Source organism: Cryptotermes secundus, unplaced genomic scaffold (assembly GCF_002891405.2).
Source record: "Cryptotermes secundus unplaced genomic scaffold, Csec_1.0 scaffold958, whole genome shotgun sequence".
Lineage (NCBI taxonomy): Eukaryota > Metazoa > Arthropoda > Insecta > Blattodea > Kalotermitidae > Cryptotermes > Cryptotermes secundus.
In genome coordinates, this window is record NW_019720583.1 from 1294787 (window position 1) to 1320112 (window position 25326).

Below are 25326 nucleotides of genomic sequence, written 5' to 3' on the forward strand. Positions count from 1 at the left end.
CTGTCAGCGAAGTTAGTGTCAAGTTTAACGGCCGTGGTGATTCGTTGCACTGACCACGCGACACCCTCTATCCGATAAGTTGGCAAAATAACTCTATATAATTTATAAAAAAAATGAAGACTCACAAAGTCCCCCGCCCTCGGTGACTCTATGGCTAATAGAGGAAAGTGGTTTTGTTTAGAATATGTACCAGTATTATATAAGGACTCCACATCCAAGAACGAAAATGCAACCCTCAGTCGCAAATAACGGAATGATACATATTTGTAAAGTTTAGAGAAAAGGACCTGTTGTAGGCAGAGCAATGCCAAGCCTATTCTGCGGATGGACAGTGTTCGAATCTCGTATTAGTGTCCCAGAATTTTCCTACATAAAAATTAAAAAGAAATTTTAAAAGATCAAGTCCTCTCATAGGAATATCATACATATTACAGCAAGTGACTTTCTTCCCAGCATTAACAAGTTTATAAGAATCACGTTGAAATCAATATATTAAATACTTAAATTCCATCGCTACTTTAGCATCCAATGAAACATCTTTGCAACATCATGTGACAATTCACCTTTAGGTTAAAATATATATAGTGCACAGAAGCGTTAGTTTCAATTTATGAGAATACAATGCCTTGTAATGTTTAGTGTGATGCTGTACTTCTTCATATGGAAGCGCAGACTTTCTGTGTTTGGTGAATGCAATGCCTTCATGTGGCACGTGAAGAGGTTTCGTGAAGATTACTCTTAGCTATTGTATTTTATGTACCACTATTATTATTATTATTATAACTTTAAACTTTCATGCAATTATCATTAATTGTAAGAATTGAGGTTTTCACGGCGGTGACTATGAAGAAATCAGTCTTCTGGGATGTGGCGCCGTGTAGACTGTTGCACCTGCTCACGCTAGTTCGCTCGCGGATTTCTTCTTGTCTTCTATCCTGAAGGTGGAGGCGATACGTTCCTCCGAAACGTCGGTTAACACAATATCTACACGGCGCCACATCCCAGAAGCCTGCCTTCTTCATTATCGTTAATTTATTACTACTATATAGATTGCCTTAGTTCGTATTCTGCTTGTTAGTTATTTTCTGTCCTCTCAGGTACTAGTGCTAACTTTGTAATTGGCCATTGAGCTGTTACGTTTGCACGTATATACACAAGAACTGAATTGGATTATTATTATTATTATTATTATTATTATATAGTATAATTGTTAGTATTATTGTTTGCATGTTCAATAAGCAACAATTAAACTGACTTATTATTATACTCTCTCAAAATCTATACTTTTCATTTCTCAGTTCTCAATAACACTTAGATTTATGTTAATGAAATTATTATTGCTATTATTATCATTTGTTTGTTTGGCTGCATTATTGATTTATGTTAATTAAATTATTACTATTATTATTGTTGTTTGTTTGTTTACTTGTCTGCATTATTGTGCTTTCCTTCAATGCTTGCATGTAATTTGTTTTTGACTTTATGTTGTGTTTGTCCATAATGTAATTACTTGTACACGTATCTACCCTGTACTCTGTCTGTAATTGGCCTTGCGGCTGTTGACTCGGCACATAAATAATAAAGAATTGAATTGAATTATTGTTATCTCTTTACATTTCTCAATTATCAGTGACAACTTAGATTTGTGTAATAAAATTATTATTATTATTATTAATGTTACTTTGTGTGTTTACTTTTATTCATTGATGGTGTTTTCTCCCGTGTTTGCCTGCAATTTGTCTTTGACTTTATGTTGTGTTCTTCCATAATGCAATTACTTGTATCTACTCTGTACTCTGTGTGTAATTAATTGGCTTTGAAGCTGTTGACTCGGCACATAAATGATAAATAACTGAAATTAATTATTATTTTTTATTATTATTATGCACCACATAATCAACTATCAATGCCACTTTAAAGTGAGTTACCAAAATAGGTAGAACAATTTATTTCCCATATGCAACATATAATAAACAACTGAGATATTAATGAATTAGAAATGAATAAACTTCTGTATTGAAAGAACAAGACTTATAAATTTCCTTCAGCATTCAATTTAGAGTTAAGAGTTCTGAATACTAAAATTTATTATCGAATGAAAGGAGAGACGTTAATATCTAATTCTGGGATTTAGAAACATTTCAATATGCTTAAACAGAAATACTTAATAACGAAATTTTCACTTCATAAAATTCTATGTGCGCCTGCTTATTGCATCTCACAACCATTCCATCAAGTACAACAGACCTGACACCTTAAATCTCAGGCTTAATTATAAGTTAAAAGATTTTGGTCTCTTATATTTTCCAATTCTGACGGTTATCTTGTCCGGTTTCCTGAATTGCCATACATAATATAATTCTTACCCCATATAAATTTGACAAAGGTGAACATAAGGTAAATTTGACGTTCAGTAACACAAACACTCCTTCAGTAACATTTTTGTTCAGTATGTAAACACACAAAGGGAAGAAACAAATCATACCACATATATTTCTTGAAGTAAAGGTTTTAATTATGGGTAATTTGTAACAATAATATAAGAATATTTCAAAGTTGTATATTCACACAAATATACCGACATATACACGCAGACACATTTCAGCGAGCAAGTTACTCACTGAAAGTTTCTCCCAGTTGGTAAATACGTTATGGTACGTTATAAGATTTGAGGACTTCAAAGAGTTCAAAGAGGTGGCACCGTATAGTCCTTGTATGAACCGAGGTTTCGGAGTTATATATCACCTCCATCATCATGAATCAAAACTCCGCGAGCAAGGAAACATTAGACTCAGTCTGCAGCCACTGTAAACGCTGGTTTCTCGCTCGCAGATTTTTCTAACCTGAAGATGGAGGTGATACGTTCCTCCGAAACGTCGGTCCACACAAGATCTTCATGGTGCCGAATCCCAGACGACGATATTCTTCACGTTGTGGTACTTTGCAAAGTAATAACTTATTATTTTTTGTGAGTTATGAAACAACCCTTGTTCATTTAATCTGGTATACTTAATGTCTGACTTTCTTTAAAAAAGATTCGACATTATTAGATCAGATTAAGGAAGGGTCACAAAGGTACACAGATAAATACATACGAGTACAGTGCCTTTGGGTTTTAAAATGTACAACTGCATGATGAGCAAGACGCATAACTGCAAGCAACAAATGCAGACAGATGTGAGCTTACCAGTAATGTTGTCGCAGAGAATCCGCGAAGTGATAATGCGCCCATACGGGCTGAAGAGATTCTCAAGATCTTGTTGGGTCATGTTTTTCGGCAGTCCACTGACGTACAGGTTCGCACCTTTGATAGCTTCGCTGCTAGGCCGGGCGTACGATACCTGAAAACAAGAACTTTGCGTTCTACATACATACCGTCTACAAATACTTAGAAATTCTTTAAAATTTACCTTATATTGCAAGAACCGTAGTAAAAAAAAATAGATTCCGCTATGACTGTTTAAGGCCGTGCCATAGCTCAATCTGTTAGTCTCTGGCTTCCCACCGCGGCGGCCCGCGTTCGATCCCGGGTCTAGTCAAGTGGGATTTGTGGTGGACAAAGTGGCGCTGGTGTAGGATTTCTCCGAGTACTTCGGTTTCCCCTGCCAATCTTCATTCCATCAAATTCTCAATCATCATAATCACCCGGGGCAGGCTACAATAGGCCAATCAGTGGCCACCGTGCCGAGTGGACCCAGTTGGACTCCACCCCTCGCTAAGCGAATTAAAGGAAAAAGACCATTTAAACTGAGATACTTGTATTTTCTGAATGAATACAAAGACAGGGGCTGAAAAATTGTTTAAGGCCACTGCCTCTGTAGGGTGGCACGCGGTAGCGTAGTTGGTTGAGGCACTATGCTACAAACCGGAAAGTCGCGTGTTCTACGCCCGATGAGGTCACGGGAATTTCCAATTGCCCTAATCCTTCCAGGCGCACTATGGCCCTGGGGTCGACTCAGCCTCTAACAAAAACGAGTACCAGGAATCTTCCTGGGGGTAAAGGGCTGCCGGCGCGTAAGGCGGACAACCTTGCCGCCATCTGCGAGCCGATTGTGTAGAAAATGTGGGAACCTCGATGTCTCACAACCCTATGGGCCTCCAAAGCCTGTTACAGGGTTACTTTTACCTTTTTTGTGCAATATTTTATTTTTAAGGGAGGAGAATCTCAGTCTCAGGTGTGCAAAGTTGCGGTCTCATGCAATCCCTTTTTGCGGCAACAGCTTTGTGATGAATGACTACTGCTAAGAGTGGTATTGTTACGTACAGGAAGCATTCGCTTAGAGATATCTATGTAAACCTCTACAGTCCTTTGTTGCACCCTGGCCGCTTTTTCAGTTTCTTAATCCTATACACAGGCGATAAGACCCTTTGGACGGGGATCAGCTCGTCGCAATGCCGCTACCTACACACAGAATAAACACACACAGACATCCATGTCTTGTGTAGGATTCGAACCCACGATTCCAGCTGCCAAGCAAGCGAGGACAGTACCGCTGTGATTGGCCTTATCTTAGAGATACCAACACATAAATTAGGAGCGATGATGCTGGGTTGGACTCATTTCGAGACTTTCACTGCCACTGTAGGAAATTAGCTAGTACAACTGATGTCAAATGCTCTCACCATGTGTCAGAAACACAGTGTTTTAGTACTGCTATTTCGGGGGAATGCTAATATTCTTTAAAAGTTAAACGTACTCAATGATTAATTAGCTCGAACTACACATAAACCAACACAAAGTTCCTAATGAGATACAACAGACCCGCGGTTATACACACATAAAGTTCAAAACCCAAGGCCCACCTTAACATTTGGGCAGACTAAAATACAGTTGGCCGGTCACGGTAGCCGATAGGTCTAAGGCATGTACTGTGGCCGCACCATAGCTCAAGCGGTTAGTCACTGGTTTTCTACCGCGGCGGCCCGGGTTCGTTCCCGGGCCTGGTCAAGTGGGATTTGTGGTGGACAAAGTGGCGCTGGGGCCGGTCACGGTAGCCGAGCGGTCTAAGGCATGCACTGTCCTCGCTCGCTCGGAAGCCGGGATCGTGGGTTCGAATCCCACTCAGGGCATGGATGTTTGTGTGCGTTTTTCTGTGTTTGTCTACAGGTAGAGGCCTCGCGACGAGCTGATCACTCGCCCAAGGAGTCCTACCGTATGTGTAACATCGAGAAAAATCAAAGTGAACGGAGTTCATGGAGGTAGGCCTAGGCCCACTGGGGCTGTAGTGCCAAGAAAAAAAAAAGTGGCGCTGGGGCAGGTTCTCTCCGAGTACTGCGCTTTCCCCTGCCAATCTTCATTCCACCAATTGCTCCACAATCACCCTCACCTATCATCTGGGGCTGGTACAATAGGCCAGAAGTGGCCGCAGTACAAGGAAGTTAGTCCCACCCCACTAGCAATAAAGAAAAGGCATGTACTGTCTTCGCTCGCTCGGAAAGCGGGATCATTGTTTAGAACCTCACACAAGGCATGGATGGATGTTTGGTATGTGTATGCGTTCATTCTGTGATTGTGTTATCTTGAGTTTAGGTAGAGGCCTTGCGACGAGCTGATCACCGGTCCATGGAGTTCTACCGTCTGTAAAATGATAATGAAACTGAAAATCAGAGGCCAGGGCCCAAGGGGGCTGTAGAGCCACTGAAAAATAATACGGTTTTACATGAAACTATTCCTCGCACACTCGCAAACCCAATCTCTGCCCTTGATGTGTGAGTTGTTTTAGTTTTACTTCCTGACACTGCTATTAAAATCAAATATCTAAATTCCAATAGTACACCTATTGTTTACTCGTGTGTATGAACATATATTCCGTGGGGCTACTCCAGCTGTCCCTTTCAATCCCTGGAAGGGTTCCCGAGATCAAGCTGTGATTTTGTATGGTTCACGTTAAGGTACACTCTCTATACCAAACTATGTAGCGTCGAATGGTAGGGTGATTTGTGAATAGTGAACTGGAAAGGATTTGGAAGGAAGCGATCGTAGCTTAAAGTACTTATTTGGCATTTGTCTAGAGCGACCGAGGAAAACCGCGAAGAACATCAATTGCCCGGTGTTCTACCAAGACTCGAACCAAGCACCTGCCGAATACGAATACACAGCTTTACCGAAACGGAATCCCGCTTGGTGAATGTCATTTTTACAACTCCGAAACAACTGTTGGGATGATCAGTTCCAACAGATTTTCAGCTTTACTATTGAACAACGCCGGTATCAAAGACAAGAAGTAAAGGCGGGCGGGCTGGTTCATATGGGAGTGACGGAGGTCGGGCTCCACACTGACAAGAGAAGAGAGTGGACTGGCTCTACCTCAGTAGATCGTCGAGGCTCCTGGTCTGCTTCCTGCAAGAAGCTTCCTGAGGAATAATTAGTCACCACTCCTAGACACTTCTCCATCTCGTTGTGTCGTTCCTTACTTACTTCTTATGGGTACAGTTATACAGGACCTGAAAAGGGCCGCCATTTTCAACTGTTTTCTGACAATTAAAGTTTTCTCCATGAAAACAAAATTGTATGCCTTGGAAGGACCGTCCCTTTCCAGGACTTCATTTCGCATCTGTGAAGAAAATCCAGTGTGCTCCTATTTTCCCACCGTCCCTTCCACAGACCTGGGTCGAACTCTTTCTTACCGGTCCCTTGGGTCTCACGAGGACCTTTCCGACAATCTGTCTATACAACCGAGCAAATTCCTGAGCCTACATACGTTATATCTGAAGAGGGAGATAGCAGGTTCTTAGGAAACGTCGGTAACCGCCTATAAATTAAATGGTATAACAATCTAAGGACTAAAATCCGAATAATCACAGCTGTAAATACGTCAGAGCCGGTCACAGTGACGGCGTCGTCTTCGCCCGCTCGAACACTGGGATCATGGGTTCGAATCGCACTCAAGCCATGGATGTCTGGGTTTATTCTGTGTTTGTCTTTCGTAGTGGCCTTGCGACGGGCTGATTCCCTGTCCGATGAGTCCTACCAATCGTGTATAGGGTTAAGAAAACAAAAAAGCGGCCAAAGTCCAAAGGGCTGTAGAGCCATTGAGAGACAAAAATCCTCAGAACCTCACGGAATGAACTGTCATGTGCAGAAAGAGAACAGCCTTCAATGGGCTTAGATCAGCTAACGGGAAGAATTACAAATATTGGACAATAAAGTCGAGTACCACAGCACCGAGAATAATCGATTTCAGCTACATCTCTTGGCGAGATGCATTCACAGCTACAAGAGAGCACGTACGGGGATACTACGCTGTCAGTACCGGTAACATGGGACGCTTTTCCGGAAGTAGATGAACGGAAACAGCGAAACAGCGTCACTGCGATCCATGCAGATGAGCCATGTAACCGGACAGATCATAATGCAGTTCAGTGCCACTGTACTCTGGTATGAGGGGGATATGAGGAGCGACTAGCTACGGGCTTGACGACCAATGTGTCAGTGTTCGAGTCCAGGCTGACCCTGAGGCCCACCCAGTCTCTTATCCACTGGGTGATGGGGGCTCTTTCCGCGGGGGTAAAGCGGTTGGGACGTGAAGCTGACCACTCACCTCCAACTAGTGCCGTGGTCAAGAAAACGTGGGTTTATACATCCACTCCACTCTTCATGGTGTAGTGCTTAATTGGTTAAGCACAGGGAGAACTTTACGAAGGTGATATGTTTTGGAAGGCTGTCGGGGCATCAAATACTTAAGTTATAGAATAGTACATCAGCAAAGAATAGCTTGCAATAAGACTCACAGTAGCATATAAACGCCAAACGTAATCATAAAGTATTGTTCCGTTCACTTGTGAGAACTTCAATAAGCATACAGATCTTCATAGAAAGATTTCAGAAGTGTTTGTGACGTATTAAACATTGTAGATTTCGTATTCACCAGTTACAATTTACTAACTCGAATAACGAAGCTACGGTTATGACGTTATCGTTCTGTTACTTTTCGTTTCCAAGAAACCTTTGAATAAAAATGAGTATCTTTCAAAATTATAATATCACACCATTCCACAATCCTGCTATGTCTTGTGTTAGCACTCTAGTGTTATCAGTCTGTTACTAAACGTTTCCTAGTGACGGCTTCTAACAGTGGAGATTTTTCAGCTTCTGCGCTCATGTCCTCTATGAATGATAGCTCCCTTCCAACTAACCAAGCTTTAATTTGTCTCGCTTAAACCACTTCGGAATAGACCGCAGCAGGAAACACAGTTTCCTACAGTACTTGCTTACAAACGTCTCTACACGCTACAATATATGTATCCATATATTCATGCAGAATTTTAACAAAATTGCATTATAGGTCAGTTGATCCAATAGTTATTACAATGTGCCAAACGAAAAATGTCACGTGTTCCTCAAGTCCTTTTAATTCTACAACGAAACAAGAGCACAATAATCTTCAATATTGGTAATATGTGTTATATGCCTGTCAACAGAAGACTTGCTGCCTAGGACATGTTTCGGAACTTACTTAAGGCTCAAGAAACTGAGATATCAGCCCTATACTCGAAAGTGGGCGCGATTACATGAACATCAGTGAAGATTCTTGAACTAGATCTGATCTCCATTGATTGGCATTTAATTACTGCTTTGCGAAAATATCTCACACAGCTCTTTACCTATTCTGAGAATGTAGCTTCTGCATATATACATACGCACGAGTATATTGACATTTCATAATATCTGACAGGCAGAGGTTACGAGCGAAGTTCTGCTATTCGACGAACGGTACTTCGGATGAGAAATGTGATCGATAGGCGCAGGAAAGGCGGTCCGCGTGCCTTGCTGCCTGCCGGTGTGAGCAGCTCTTGCACACAGACACGTCAGGAGTGGGGGGGGGGGAACATCTTCATGGTGGGGGCAGTAGATAAAGCCAAAGAAAGTAAGGAAAACTTTCTTACTGAAATTACTGTACGATGTGATGCGGTAACAGTTACAGACAGACAATGTCTGTATCATGTATTTACTTAAGGCGGGTCGACATTACTCGTGCTCGTGCTCCTGCTCGTCGGGATACTCGTCTGGCTTTTACTTGTGCTCGTAAATCTTCGTCCACACTACTTCAGTTGCTCGCCAAGCTTCGGCGTGTGAGGATCCGCATATTTACTCGTAGTGTGTATAGGCTGTAGTCGTATTTTAATTTTAAATTAAAAATTTAAAGTTTGCTTGTCTCGTGACTTGTCATATCGTCCACATTACTCGCGAGTATAGCGAGTCACACGAGCACGAGCACGAGTAATGTGGACTCGACTTTACAGGTTATATAACGGCATTTAAGTACGAAGATTGCGTGTCGCACGGCGAGTAATGATTTTCATAGGATTTGCGAGGAAGGGCCGTTGTGTAATTTGAAACACTATGCCAGCATCCGCCTGGAGGTAATGACGAAAAACGCGAAAATAAACAGTCTGTACAGTTGGTAAACGATCACCTCCCGTATACAAGACAAAAGCGTTATGGCTTGAGTCATCTTGCACGATATACAAAAAACAAAGTCCGTGGCTTGTAGTCCACAAGCGAACTATACCGACCGAGCAACCACCGCTTGTCGGCGAAGTTAGTGCCAACTTTTGCGGATACTGTGTGTCACGTGGTCAGCGTAACGAATCAAAAAGGCCGTTAATTTCGATTTTCTAGAAATTTTCTTGAAATACCTCCTCAATTATCCTCACGAGGCTGAGTGGACACCGTTCCAGACCCACTACTTCTCAGAAAATCTGGTGTCTTCGGGAATCGAACCCGGACCTCTGGATCTGTAGCCAGGAACTCTGACTACTAGACCACAGAGGCGGTCTCTTGCACGGTATACGACTATTATTATTATTATTATTATTATTAATCATCAGTCGGGATAGCTCAGTCGGTATAGCGACAGGCTACGGGTTGGACGGCAAGGATTCGATTTCCGGCAGTGCAAGATTTCTTTTATTTTCCACAGCGTCCAGATCGACTCTGACTCCCACCCAGCCCCCTATCCGAAGGGCACCGGCGTCTCTTTCTTCTTGGGTGGGGGGATAAAGCGGTAGGGGAGTGAAACTGACCACTAGTGCCGAATTCAAGAAGGTGGAGCTTTATCTCCACTCCCCCATATGTCTTCACGGCACGGTGTTTAACTAATTACGCACAGAGGCAGCGTTAACTTTATTAGTCGTTAACGACAACCAAGAATCAGTCAACAGTCAGTGTACTCCAGCTTAAGGTAAAGGTAAAGTTGTCTTTTACGCCATTAAGGCGTATGGAGGAGTGGATGTATAGATCCATATTTTCTTGACCTCACACTAGATGGAGGTGAGTGATCAGCTTCACGCCCCTGCCGCTTTACCCCCGGGGAAAAGTCCCCCCAGGTACCCATAGGATAAGAGGTTCGGTGGATCCCAGAGCCGATCTGGAAGACATGGAGAAGTGAAAATTCTTGACCCTACAGGGACTCGAACTCCGACCCCTCAGTCGTCCAGTCGGTAGCTAGTCGCTATACCGACTGCGCTATCCCGGCTCCTAGTCCTGCTTGAAGTGTATGGAAAATAGTACGAGTCAGCTGAGACTAGCAAATTTTGGTTCCTTTTCCTATAATCAAAAGTATTTTCTGCAGTCATTTCTCCCCAGAGTGACCACTTCTGTGCTTAGCAGTTCTTCTGGAAATGTTCCTGTGTTTCCAAGTCTGGGCACGGGAATCCCGCAAGTAGTTTTACTTGCATGTTCTGTGGTACAGAGACGCGTTTTATTAAGTATCCTTGATCGACGTATGGGTACATTCCAGGACGCACACGGTTACCTTGAAATTGTAGCTCTGACAGTTCATCGAAATTCCGTTTCAATTTTTCTGAACTGTTCTTGCTCAAATAAATCTGCACCGTACGTTTTTTGCAGTTACAAATATTAAGTATGGCGAGAGAGGGCGTGAAGTCGGGAGGAGGATAGAAGGAAGGCCGTGCAAGAGAAGTAAAATTATGTCTTGCTCAGCAATATTGTTCCACAGGAATGTGAGAGGCAAGCGCGTCCATATAAGGGCAGTTCCTCTTTTCCCTGCGGCCCGAATGTACATTAGTTTATCTTCCACCTTTCAGTGCAGCCTGCAGTCATGATGAAGAATGTTAGCATCTTTACAAACACAGAATCTGGAAGAAGGGTAGAGGACACTGTTATTTTTAGTTTTTTTTAGTATCTTGGGGTGGGGTGAGACTGAATCCACTTGGTACTGCGGCCATTGTTTGGTCTATTGTGGCAGCCCCAAATGATGATGATTGTGGAACTATTGGTGGAATGAAAATTGGCAGGGGAAATCGAAGTACTCTGAAAAAAAAACTGCCCAGCCACCAAAAATCCCAAATGACCTTACCCGGGCCGCCGCGGTGGGAAGACGGCACGTAACTGCCTGAGCTGGCCGCGCCATAGCTCACGCGGTTAGTCGCTGGCTTCCCACTGCGGCGGTCCGTGTTCGATCCCGGGATTTGTGGTGGACACAATGGCGCTGGGGCGGGTTTTATCCGAGTACTTCGGTTTCCCCTGCCCATCTTCATTCCACCAAATTCTTCATCATCATAATCACCCGGGGCAGGTACAATAGGCCAATCAGTGGCCGCCGTGCCGAGTGGACCCAGTTGGACCCCAACACCCACTAAACGAAACTGTCTGAGCTATGGCCAGAGAATCCTGTTACTATTTCAGGGCTATCTTGTTATGCACTCACAAAAACCGGACATAAAGATGTGACCCAGAGCCATTGGTGGGATTACTAGATTTTACAAAGTTCCAATATAAGTCTGGCTGGTCCAGACCAACAGAATCCATTTTATATGATATGCAAGCAGGAGGAAACGGTGTTTACTGAAACCACAAAGGAAGAGCATGCAACTGAACACTGTTAGCGCCGTGTAAGTGTATCACATCACCGGCCGTTTCCGCGGCACGCTACATGGAACCAAGGCATCCACTCACAGCGATCTAAATTATGTAGTCCTCGTCCTTAAGCCTAGTGATCTGATAAATGTTTCTGTAGACACTTCTACATATGCATAAAATAGAATATCTCTTCGAACGCTTCTTTTTCAGCAGAAGATATTCAGGGTAAATTGAGGAAAAAGAAACTATTCTCATGTAAGTGGAATAAGGAATTATGAACATTGAAGTCCATGATTCGCAAACAAGAACACTGTTTTCTGGGAAATTTATCATGTATTTTTTCTTTAAACTATGAAAAGGGAAACAACTTTAAAATTAGCACCAAACACGGCGGTCACGAGAGAGATCATCTGCACACAGAAACTTGCATCGTCATGTAGAGTCATAACCAGAACACGGAAACATCATCTCCTCCAGAATATAAGAGGAAGCCGTCACTATAGACAATCTACGAGCATTTAAAAAAGCAGAAACAAAAGTCTCATTAATATGACAACAACGTATACCTGAGGCTGACAGTCGAGAACAATCGCTGAATTCGGGTTGTTTCTTACCTCACGCAGAAACAATTTTAATTTTAGTGATTAGTAGTAATAGTACTAGTTTCTGTATTCATTGATAATATCCTTCTGAAGATGGTCGCTCCGACAGAAACACATAAAAGATGAAAATTAAAAAAAAAAACACACAACATTTATCAGTCACTCTGGACGATGTTAATATTATTTTATACTATTGCTAGTGTGAAGGACCAGCGTGAACCAAGTCAAATTTAGTAAGGCAACTAAACAAAATGTCATAAAATATGTCTAAATGAATACATTAACGTAGATATGGGTAGGCATAAGCACGTTATGTACAATATCTAACCAACAGCCTTTTCGCAAAGTGGTTACATCTGTTGCATAGATACAATGCCATTAATTATGAAGTTACATACTCAACCTGTATTTGGAGAAAGTTACATGAAGTGCAGCTATGAGGCTATGAATGTCACTGAAGTCAGCATTTTTCCAAGTCCGAATTCTATAACCTCGCAACTCAAAAACACATTTTAACAGTATCTTGAAGGAAATATAATTAGCATGAATGAACACTTATTACGTTGATTTTGGAACGTGATCTGACTCGCTTCCGGAAGAACAGGACAAGATGGCGTAGGCCAGGAAGAAAGGTATCATTTTGAATCAAGTCGTCTTACTTGAGCGCCACTATCGGTAACAAGAAGCACTTCGCTCCCGAGTATCACAGTTCGCTGAGAGACTTCGAACACGCAGGAGTGCCATGGAGAACTGAAGACTTCTTCAGGCTTGAGAAACAGGTCATGGGCAACATCTTTTTCCTCACTTATATATAATGTAGTAGTTCATTTCGACCATAAACTAAGGAATTTATAATAATATCTAATATCATTTTACTCGTACAATGCGTTATGTTAAACTGGTGTATAGTGAAACGATGATATATATATATATATTCAGAAACTCAAATTTGAATTTTATGTCCAATATGGAAGAGTCTTGAAGTATTCATTGATGTGTTGATTCAACCGGATGATAACATTTTGAAATTGAATTAAAAATTAAACTCACTGATCAAGTTTACATTCACAAAACCACCGTCTCACACGGGAATATGAAGCCATATTAAAAAGAAATCTATAAACGGAGTGTCTTGTATGTATTTTAAGATAACATATTCGATTCATACTGGAAAAGGCATATAATTTGAAAGTATGCTAGCCTATATTCCAGCGAAGTCTCTTACTACAATCTATGCTATGTCGTTTAATTCTGTTAGGGGCGAGTAGGACGTTGTGTATTACTATTTTGGTTTGAGTTAGGTTAGAAAGAGAGTTCGCCTTTCTAAATTTGGTGTACGCTGACTAACAATTTTATACCGAAATAGTTTAGTTTGCAAATATGACAAAGAATTCTAAACATTTACAAAACAGCTACTACATGATCAACATGGAATATTAAACGGGGCCATAAATTTTGATATATTATTGTAGTGAAACAGGCAAGCAAAAATAATGAATTATTACAAATCATAGTTTAAACTTGGCAGTAAACTCGGACCATTTAATGGATAGAATGCATTGTTTAAAATCTCTTTCACTATTAAATCGCAAACATTATTTCCAATAAACAAGAGTAGAAAGACATACCCTTCAGGATATTCATGTAATCTTCGTAACAGATTTACTTCGGTTCAAATTTTGTTGTGTATTATTGCCTACAGATAATTTATTTTCTCTTAATTACGTTAGAAACAGACACCGCACAGCTGGACTAGATGAAATCATTCCTTCTTGTACGAAGACAATATAAACGTTCCTTTGAATACTGCATGTCTTTCTCATCTGTTGATGACGTCAACTTATACCGTGGAGCGCTCTGTGAGGAGGTGTCTACTTCGTTGCCGTTTGCTTTGTACGATCATATCGAAACAAACGAAATGGGAGGTAGGTTATCGCGTTCGTCTTACAATTGCTGATGGTCATTCCTGTTTAAAGTAGTAACACACACAGAATTAGAAGAATTCATGATGCCTGTACTTAGGAAAGACGAGCACTTTGTAATTGACACCCAGAGCAATAACGTGAAGGGTTCATCATGGGCTACATATGTGAGTTGATAAATATTATACATAAAATTTATTACTGAAAGCTGTGTGGAGTGCTAAGGTTCTCGTTATGCAGGCATATGACATCATGTACTCTGGTAAAAATTTAAAAACTTTTCGGAAGAAACTACTTTCCCCACCTACCCTGAAGATGGAGGCAGCAAACCCTACAAAACATTAGGAGCTATGTACCAGACAACAAGGTATAATATCTCTGAAGATTCGTTGTTGTGAGAGGCATAATTCTTAGCCACCGACCACTTCAATTAGACCAATTGTCCTCATCAACATCAGCCCTAGCCTAGGAAGTTTCCTACACTAACTAACAAAATGTAGTGTCCTTATTGACATCTTCCACGGTAATATTACAAAACTTCAAGTGTTCACATATCAGCAGACCCGGTTGGAGAGAAAGCAGTACTATTCAGTTTAACAAAACTATAATATTTGTTTTGTATGGCACAAAACGAGGTCTCTTACTGCAAGATACCATAGATTAAACACTTTTAAAGACCGAAGTGGCGGAAAAGACAATTTGGACTTAAGAAAGAGAGAGCAAGCAGAAGGGTCGAGACTGAATAATTAGAAACTTCATAATTTGCATTCGTCACCACGTAAGTTTGCTAAACCGGTGCTACGATGAGCAAGGCTTATAGCATGCAGGGCGACATGGGATATGAACAGAGAATTTTTGTAGAAAACAAATCAAGAGGCTACTTGGGAAATACAGATAATAATAGAAGGATAATATTAAATTATAGAGAGATAGGGCATAACGCTTAGGACTGGAATAAACTGGCTTGTGATCAACAGTAATGTCAATAGTTTTGTCCACGAAACAACTTCCAGGGTCAAACTGAAAGGAACCTGTTGGCCATCTGTTCAAGGAAGACTTTGAATGATGGGGTTAGATAGAAAGTTGGATAGTTAGCCTGTTAGCTGATATATTCTAGCCAAGGAAAAGTGAGAACACACGAACCCATCGAAAACTTCGAAACTGGTTTTGTTGCTGGTAATCATTTCAAAATTTTTCCGTACATTTTTTGAGACGATGATTGAATGATTTGAAACTGTGAGATCGGATTGTAGCTTCACAGAACGCAGTACATATGCACAGAAAACCGAAAACTTTTTTTTAAAATTACGTAAAATACGAACACGCTTCTACTTGGCTATGGTATGATTTTTTTTTTTTTCCATTGGCCCTACAGTACTCATTTGGGCCTAGGCCTACCTCCATGAAACTCTCCGTTTCACTTCGGTTTACTAGATCTTCGACATTCGGTAGGACTCTTTCGGCGGGTGATCAGCTCGTCGCAAGGTCTATACCTGTACACAAACATCCATGCCATGAGTGGGATTCGAACCCACGATCCAGGCTTCCGAGCGAGCGAAGACAGTGCATGCCTTAGACCGCTCGGCTACCGTGACCGGCAGTGTATGATATTAGTAAGAACAATTTTCTAAACACTGTAGACATGGAACTGTATCACGGAACGAACATTTGAGACATCTTTAGAATAAATTTTAGGTCAAGACCTGCTTAATAATACAGAAAAGCACTGATACTTTCATTACAATATTGAAATGTGTTCCAGTTTTCTCCTGTGATATATACATATATATATACGTGTATGTAATATTTTATGCGGAAATTGGCCACGACCACTATCCCAGTAGAACAGAAGTTTCATAATCTCTCACGTCACAAAGACACCGGCTAAGGCGGACACTTCTGACTTCTATGCAGAAAGTGCCCTTTTCTAATCTCAGCAGGAACGCTGGTTATCCACATTGAATATTTTTATGATTTCTTTCAGCTAATCACAGCACTGAAATCTCTGGAACGTCGGACTGCATAGGAAAGTGCCCATGATGAGGGGGTTAGAAGGGAACAGTGGTTGTGTACACTGATCAATTCTATTACTTTGGGCTTTTGAATAGAACACATTTTTCCGAATTACTGCGTTTCTGGACTTTGTCCTGTGATTGAGGTCAGCTCTTCCTAAGGGAGCCAACTGGGCATGCCTCTCACCCTCACCTGAGGACGGAAACAGATGTTAGGAAAAAGACCGACGTTTCGGAGGAACATATGGCCTCCATCTTCGGAGCTGAACAGTAAGAAAAGCAAGAAATCAATGAAAGTACGCTTCAAGCTGTATCCACTTCTTTTGTTAATTCCTTACTTGTTTTACTTTTCGTCTCAGAAGGTGGCTGTCATATGAAGAATGCCGTCTTCAGGGATGTGGCGCCGTGTATATATTTTTAAACCGACGTTTCATAGGAACATATCGCCTCCATCTTCAGGGTAGAAAAATCCGTGAGCGAGGAACCAGCGTAAGCAGGTTCTACTCTAAAGATGGAGACGACACGTATCTCCGAAACGTCGGTTCAAATAAGATCTACAAGGCGCCACATCTCAGAAGGCGGCATTCTTCATAGTCACCGCCTTGAAAACCTCAAATCTTATACGTGGCTGTGAAATATTCCTCCGAAACGACGGGCTTCCTCCCAAATATACGGCATTACATCACAGAAGACCCATTCCCTTCAAACGACATTTTTTAGCCTCGGTTTTTCAGACGAATACAAAAGTTGGCTCAGAAGATAAGGAAAGCGTTGATTTTACTTATACTTGGGAACATATGGGCCGCTCACAGTAGAAACAGACGTAATTTCTAAAACAAATATCTCCTTTATAACAAGCAATTACTTAGGTCAGACTGTTGTAAAAGGTATAGTATTCCCTGTGCTTAACTAATTAAGCATTAAGTTCTGAAGACGTATGGGGGAGTGGATGTATAGATCCACATTTTCTTCACATCGACACTAGTTGGAGGTGAGTGGTTAGCTTCAAGCCCCGGATGCTTTACCCCCGGTACTCACTGCATAGAAGGTTGGGTGGACCCCAAAGCCGGTGTGGACTATTGAAGAAATGAAAGCTCTTGACCCTACCGGGGCTCGAACTCCGACCCCTCGGTCGTCCAGCCCGTAGCCAGTCGCTATACCGACTACACTATCCCGGCTTCTGAGTCAAGACTGCTGTTGTATTAATGCATAAATATAAAGCCTGAAACATTATTACGTCCTATATAATATACTGTATAAAAAAATTGACTGTGTCAGCATCAGAGTGTGACGTACATGCTTACGTCACCGTTACAAGATTATAAGGGTATAGTCCAAACTTAGCACGGGAGTCAAAACCGCCACAACTGTAATACTGAACACAACCTTTCTGACGAACACTTAAAAGGGTTTCTGGCACATAATACATGTTTTTGGAAAATAATTTGTACCAGTTTTCTTTTCTACTTACTGCTAGAGAGGTACCCGAACTTAAGATTTTCAGGGTCAGGGTCAGTTCTTTACGACTTGCTGTTTACTGCCAATCATTTCGTCTTAGCGACAAGCCTCTTGAGACTCACGACCATTAATTTTATTTTCCAGCTGAATACTTGCTGTTATAATAGTCCTTATGTTAATTCCTCTTTATCGAGGGGATGGGTCCGTCGTATACAATTGCTGTTGGCCCTCGCCAGCGCTGTATTTCTCAGGTCTAATTCCCGCGGGACTCTGACCATACTTTACTCTCTCAGATTCGGGACTCCCCCAACCCGGAGGGCCAGGTCCCTGTATTTATATCCACCAGGAACAGGGTGGCCCAGTTATACCTCCAGGCCGCCTACGTGTTGCAGGACTACGGTGGAGGTGTTTGACCTCTCCTCCACACGAGACTAATTTATGATTTTCAAATGATACAATTTCCAGTTTATTTTTGCGCAGAATCCCCTCTTGTGTAGTCTTCTAGCATTTCAATTTGGAAGCTCTTGATAAAACTTGATGACTAAATATCTAACACTTACTGTGGCTTTCGAACTAAGAACAAAAGTAGGCCGCGCCATAGCTCAAGCGGTTAGTCGCTTGCTTCCCACCGAGGCGGCCCGGGTTCGATCCCGGGTCTGGTCAAGTGGGATTTGTGGTGGACAAAGTGATGCTGGGGCGGGTTTTCTCCGAGTACTTCGGTTTCCTCTGTCAATCTTCATTCCACCAAATTCTCCATCATCATAATCACCCAGGGCAGGCTACAATAGGCCAATCAGTGGCCGCCGTGCCGAGTGGACCCAGCTGGGCTCCACCCTCCACTAAGGGAAATTTAAGAACAAAAGTACCATCTTATCAGGAACTTTCCTAGGCCAAAATGTTTAACTCGCGTAAAATTATAAAATTTAATGGCGTACGTATAAACCCGTTTAATAAGAGACTTGAGTTACGTCTTGTAAAAACATGATTCATCCTGTCTTATTTTTCCACTTTATTCACAAAGTGCTTTAAGGCAAAGCTACCTTATTTCCAAGGGCAGAATGAAGAGGGCGGGCTCCACAATGTAGTGCACAGAATTCCCAGTAGAGTTCGCACTTTATTGACGTTATTTTCAATCTGTTCATGCAGGCTACATAAGAGATGGGTCAGCATCTCCTATTAGTAAAAACAACCACTGAATATAAAATATGCTTACGGTCACTTACGTTTTATGGAGTTGATAGAAGGGTCTATTTATGGCTTTATGAAAAGCCTTATAATAAATAGGTCAATAAAAACCAAATAAAATTAGCCGATCTTTTATGTCGAATTTCACCGAAATTTGATTAACGATTTATATTATACACAAAAGGTCCATTTATTGCCTGAAGTAAAGTGGTTTTTTATGGCTAGAAATGAGAGCTGCCCAAAAACATTAAGTGAAAATACTGGCTCCGACCGGGAATCGATCCCAAGCATTCCCCTTCATGGGTCTTTGGATCCAATGTACGTATACAGGAACATGCACCCTACTCATTTCTGTCCTGAAAGCGGAGGCAAGGAACACCCACGAATCGTCGTATCAACATAAATAAAATCAGTGATGTTCTGAAGTTGATGCACTCAGGTATTCCGGACTAAAACATGATAAATCACATGTTAATACAGATCTTGATTATGTTATTTTTATTACAGCATGTGGAAACGGTTTATGAATTACGCAACTGTAGTTATGAATACCATTTTTGTGAGCAGTTAGAGAAATAAGAGCTGTCTTAAAAGTAGGAAACTGATAACCAGAGTTGTCTTAATGCAATCTTTGCTAAATTTACTTACATGCTAATGTTTACTGTCATACAAAGAAAGTTTATGTATTTTAAGTTCCAGTTCACAGCAGTTTCGAAACCCTCAGTCCGTTCACCTGGTTCGGTAAGGAGTAGACACTGACTGCAGGGTGATGCTGCTACTCTTGCAGACAGTTCGTGCACACATCCATACAGCAATGACGTCACCAGCACCACCGAACCTGCCATCTGGATAGATGGGGACAGTCTCGGGAGTACAGTACCGGAGCTTGGGACATGATCTTTTTTTTATTGCTAGTGGGGTGGGACTAAGTCCCTTGTACTGCGGCCACTTCTGGCCTATTGTACCAGCCCCAGATGATAGGTGAGGGTGATTGTGGAGCAATTGATGGAATGAAGATTGGCAGGGGAAACCGAAGTACTCGGAGAAAACCTGCCCCAGCGCCACTTTATCCACCACAAATCCCACTTGACCAGACCCGGGATCGAACCCGGGCCGCCGCGGTGGGAAGCCAGCCACTAACCGCTTGAGCTATGGCGCGGCCCTATGATACAGCTATAGCTCGTGCGAAACTCAGCGATACAATGCAGTATTCCCATGCATAAAGCAGCCGAATATTTCGAAGGTACAGTGCGTTCAGTTAAGGAGGACACTTGGCAACACCGCTGACCCGGCCCAACATTCCTCACAGATTGCTGCTGTAACTGCTGATAGCAGAATCAGTCATTAGCGCTGATAAGTGCTCGCAGTTACAGTTACAGCAGCAATCTGTGAGGAATGTTCGGCCCGGTCAGCGGTGTTGCGAAGTTTCCTCCTTGATTGAACGCCCTGTATATGTGTCACGCTTGTAAACAGCACAATTTCTCCCCTACAATGTCTGACGCACACTACACAGACAGGGTAACTGACCCCACAAAAATGATTATTGTAAGCCTTAAGAACTATAGTGGACATTGTCTAACTCCCGTTTAGTCCGGTAGTCGGGGGAAGAAGTTCTATTAATCAAAGTTTATAAAAGTGATATAGAATCGTCATTCCTTCGATCTAACAGTAATTCCCCCTTGCAGTTATATGGTACTTCAGTGCTCCTGGAAATTCCTTTCATAGTTCTTTCGTGTACTTCAGTCGACAATATGTAACACGGTTATGTTGTCGTTACCGACCGACCGAGCGACCGCCGCTTTTAGGCGAAGTTACTGCCAACTTTTGCGGATAGAGGGTGTCACGTGGTCAGCACAAAGTATCTCCACCGCCGTTAATTTCGGTTTTCTAGACCGGAGCCGCTATTTCCTTGAAATAGCTCCTCAGTTATCCTCACGAGGCTGAGTGGACCCCGTTCCACACCCACTACTTCTCAGAAAATCTGGTAGCACTGGGAATCGAACCCGGGACCTCTGGATCTATGGCCAGGAACTCTGACCACTAGACCAAAGAGGCGGTCGGTATAGTTCGCTTGCGGACTACAGGCCACGGAGTTTATGTTGTTACAGTTGCAACTGGCAGGAAGTTTTGTGTAGGACCGGTCTCTTTCCAGTCCGTTCTTCGCATGAGATGCCGTTCCTTGGTGAATTTGATACTTGATATATTTTAACTGGCAATAAACTAGCTTTTTTCCAATCTTCACATACCCATGAACCCATAGAGTGAATTTCAAATTACATGAATTTCCACAGTTCTAGTAATATCATCTGAGTCATCACAGTCATGAATCAAACCGTAAATTCCTGGAAGATATACGATAATATTAGTATGATTCTGTTCTTCTGTAGATTCGTCAATTAAATATTTTGCCTTGTGTAAGGACAGGAATTTCCTCAGGCAGAAAAATATATATTTCATGTCAAATATATGAACCGGTTGGTGCTCTCACCAGTGAACCAACCGTTGCAAGAAGGCGCAAAAGACAGTGGCCCGAAGACTTACGTATGTAACCTAAGGTGAACCGGCATTGGCCGGTAGCACCTACATTGACTGTATCGACTACTAAATTTACTTAATACTCGTATATTATAGAGAGATTGTAAATAAACAGGCAATAACAAAAATCTCAAAGATGAAAGTATTGTCAAGTGTTGCAGTGGTCACAGACCGTGTTTTGATTGGTAATCGGATTTATTGGACAATTGATACAGCGCGGGAATACACTTCACTGTTCACGTGACCACATAGACAGAAATAACNATATGTGTCACGCTTGTAAACAGCACAATTTCTCCCCTACAATGTCTGACGCACACTACACAGACAGGGTAACTGACCCCACAAAAATGATTATTGTAAGCCTTAAGAACTATAGTGGACATTGTCTAACTCCCGTTTAGTCCGGTAGTCGGGGGAAGAAGTTCTATTAATCAAAGTTTATAAAAGTGATATAGAATCGTCATTCCTTCGATCTAACAGTAATTCCCCCTTGCAGTTATATGGTACTTCAGTGCTCCTGGAAATTCCTTTCATAGTTCTTTCGTGTACTTCAGTCGACAATATGTAACACGGTTATGTTGTCGTTACCGACCGACCGAGCGACCGCCGCTTTTAGGCGAAGTTACTGCCAACTTTTGCGGATAGAGGGTGTCACGTGGTCAGCACAAAGTATCTCCACCGCCGTTAATTTCGGTTTTCTAGACCGGAGCCGCTATTTCCTTGAAATAGCTCCTCAGTTATCCTCACGAGGCTGAGTGGACCCCGTTCCACACCCACTACTTCTCAGAAAATCTGGTAGCACTGGGAATCGAACCCGGGACCTCTGGATCTATGGCCAGGAACTCTGACCACTAGACCAAAGAGGCGGTCGGTATAGTTCGCTTGCGGACTACAGGCCACGGAGTTTATGTTGTTACAGTTGCAACTGGCAGGAAGTTTTGTGTAGGACCGGTCTCTTTCCAGTCCGTTCTTCGCATGAGATGCCGTTCCTTGGTGAATTTGATACTTGATATATTTTAACTGGCAATAAACTAGCTTTTTTCCAATCTTCACATACCCATGAACCCATAGAGTGAATTTCAAATTACATGAATTTCCACAGTTCTAGTAATATCATCTGAGTCATCACAGTCATGAATCAAACCGTAAATTCCTGGAAGATATACGATAATATTAGTATGATTCTGTTCTTCTGTAGATTCGTCAATTAAATATTTTGCCTTGTGTAAGGACAGGAATTTCCTCAGGCAGAAAAATATATATTTCATGTCAAATATATGAACCGGTTGGTGCTCTCACCAGTGAACCAACCGTTGCAAGAAGGCGCAAAAGACAGTGGCCCGAAGACTTACGTATGTAACCTAAGGTGAACCGGCATTGGCCGGCAGCACCTACATTGACTGTATCGACTACTAAATTTACTTAATACTCGTATATTATAGAGAGATTGTAAATAAACAGGCAATAACAAAAATCTCAAAGATGAAAGTATTGTCAAGTGTTGCAGTGGTCACAGACCGTGTTTTGATTGGTAATCGGATTTATTGGACAATTGATACAGCGCGGGAATACACTTCACTGTTCACGTGACCACATAGACAGAAATAACGGTAATCAGTGCTACTGATATTTGCACTGAGTTCTTCCTGAATTACATTAACTGCAACCGCTGTACCAACATTCTCCATCTTAGGTTGTAAATTTTAGACAATAACCATATAGAAAGTAATATTGGAGAGTTTATTCGTAATAAAATTATAAATCTTATGATTTATTGAACTTAAAGTAAGTTATTTTCATGGATTATTGTGAAGAGGAACAAAAAATAAGAAGGCAGAAAACGAAAAGCGGTATTTTTCACTATCTTGCATCTTTACCTTCCGAAAATAATCAACGTGTACTGAATAAACTGAAACTCTATACTGCAAGTTTTCGATCAAATTTAATTTTAGTTTATATGGGGGGAGGGGGAAGTATAACTGTTTTATATGTCTCTGGAACTGAAATATTACATAAATTTCATTATGACGCAAAAATTTATCGTGATTCATTTTTCGATATGTATATATATTCAACGAAATAATACGTTAGTTAATAATTATTATTATGAACTACAGCATCTGCAATACGGATAAGCTTCGAAACATGAAATTTTCATGAGCGATAGATATAGAAATGAATCTGAAACGCAAAGCCATAGCGATAGAATTTAAAAAATATATGAAGTCCTATTTAAGTACATAACCTTATCTTTGTCTTTGTTATGAAACGCACTACATACAGGCTACAAAGTTTCTCGTGAAGTGGAAGACTAAAATAAAGATAGAACAGGCCGCGCTTTAACTCAAGCGGTTAGTCGCTGGCTTCCCACCGCGGCGGCCCCTGTTCGATCCCGGCTCTGATCAAGTGGGATTTGTGGTGGACAAAGTGGTGCTGGGGCGGGTTTTCTCCGAGTACTTCGGTTTCCCCTGTCAATCTTCATTCCACCAAATTCTCCATCATCATAATCACCAGGGGCAGGCTATAATAGGCCAATCAGTGGCCGCCGTTCCGAGTGGACCCAGTTGGACTCCACCCCCCACTAAGTGAATTAAAAAGAAAGATAGAATAATATTTGTAACCCATCTCTAGGGGCCGCCCCATAGCTCAAGCGATTAGTCGCTGGCTTCCCACCGCGGCGGCCCGGGTTCGATCCCGAGTCTGATCAAGTGGGATTTGTGGTGGACAAAGTGGCGCTGGGGCAGGTTTTCTCCGAATACTTCGTTTTCCCCTGCCAATCTTCAATCCACCAATTGCTCCACAATCACCCTCACCTATCATCTGGGGCTGGTACAATAGGCCAGAAGTGGCCGCAGTACAAGGGACTTAGTATCACCCCACTAGCAATAAGAAACCCATCTCTAAGAAGTAAATACTGGAATTACTACCGCTAATATATCTTTTGATGGTCGATAAGAGTTTCAATGTAATAGTGATAAATTTCGCTTGGGGGGGGGTTAATTTTTACGTGAATAAATGTAAAACGTGTGAAAATCTGATGTAATATTTCACTCCGCAGTAAAACATCGAAATATTTTTCATTTCAGCTCATATTCACTGATCACTGAAATGTACACAGAACTTAACAACCTCTTTTAAGTGTCCACAGATCAATCGGATACAACAGTTCATACAGCTAACCACAGAAGAATGTTTAAAATTCCTACGCGAAACCCACACAAATTCAAAGCATCGCTGAAATATTTTAACGGTAACGTAACACGCAACTGTGTTATGGTTGGTTGTCGGGTTGCTTTCAGCAGGCGGAGAAGCGGCGTATCTCTGCGTTGGTTCCAATATCACTCTCTCGTGTCAACAAAACTTGTTGCTAGGGGAGTGTATATATACACAGCAAATCTTTAATTACAGTGACCTCGCCTGAGGCGGAGACTTGGCCGGAATATAGTTCAGAAACGAAGTAGTACGCAGCCGCTCAGACAGCGCGTTAGCGCTCGCGGAACTGAATATTAATTAGTGAGAGTTATTCGATACGTTTATGTTTCGCATATCTAAACGAAATGTTTGCATGTACCACATTGAAATTTGGTGAGACCTATCGTATTTTAGTACAAATTCGAAATTCACGGGCTCTAGTCCACTACTAGGAGAACAAAGGGGGCCACTCACTCACTCATGTAGCTGAGCCCTTTTTGAGGAGCCGCCAATTGTGCAGCTACTTAAGAACTTCCCAGCATTTTATGGAACCCGAAGGTTCATTACAGGGTTCACAAGAGCTCTTCAGCGGC

General features: G+C 41.9%; 1 protein-coding gene across 13 annotated transcripts in view; it reads right to left on the reverse strand.

Annotated features, from left to right (window-relative positions):
* Positions 1–25326, reverse strand: part of LOC111869779 (ELAV-like protein 1) — a 265911-nt gene that overhangs the window by 23582 nt on the left and 217003 nt on the right. For all 13 annotated transcript variants that reach the window (XM_023861564.2, XM_023861571.2, XM_033753627.1 and 10 more), the window contains one exon: positions 3188–3341. In XM_023861564.2, the coding sequence (XP_023717332.1) occupies positions 3188–3341 (154 nt within the window). The remainder of the gene's footprint in view (positions 1–3187; positions 3342–25326) is intronic.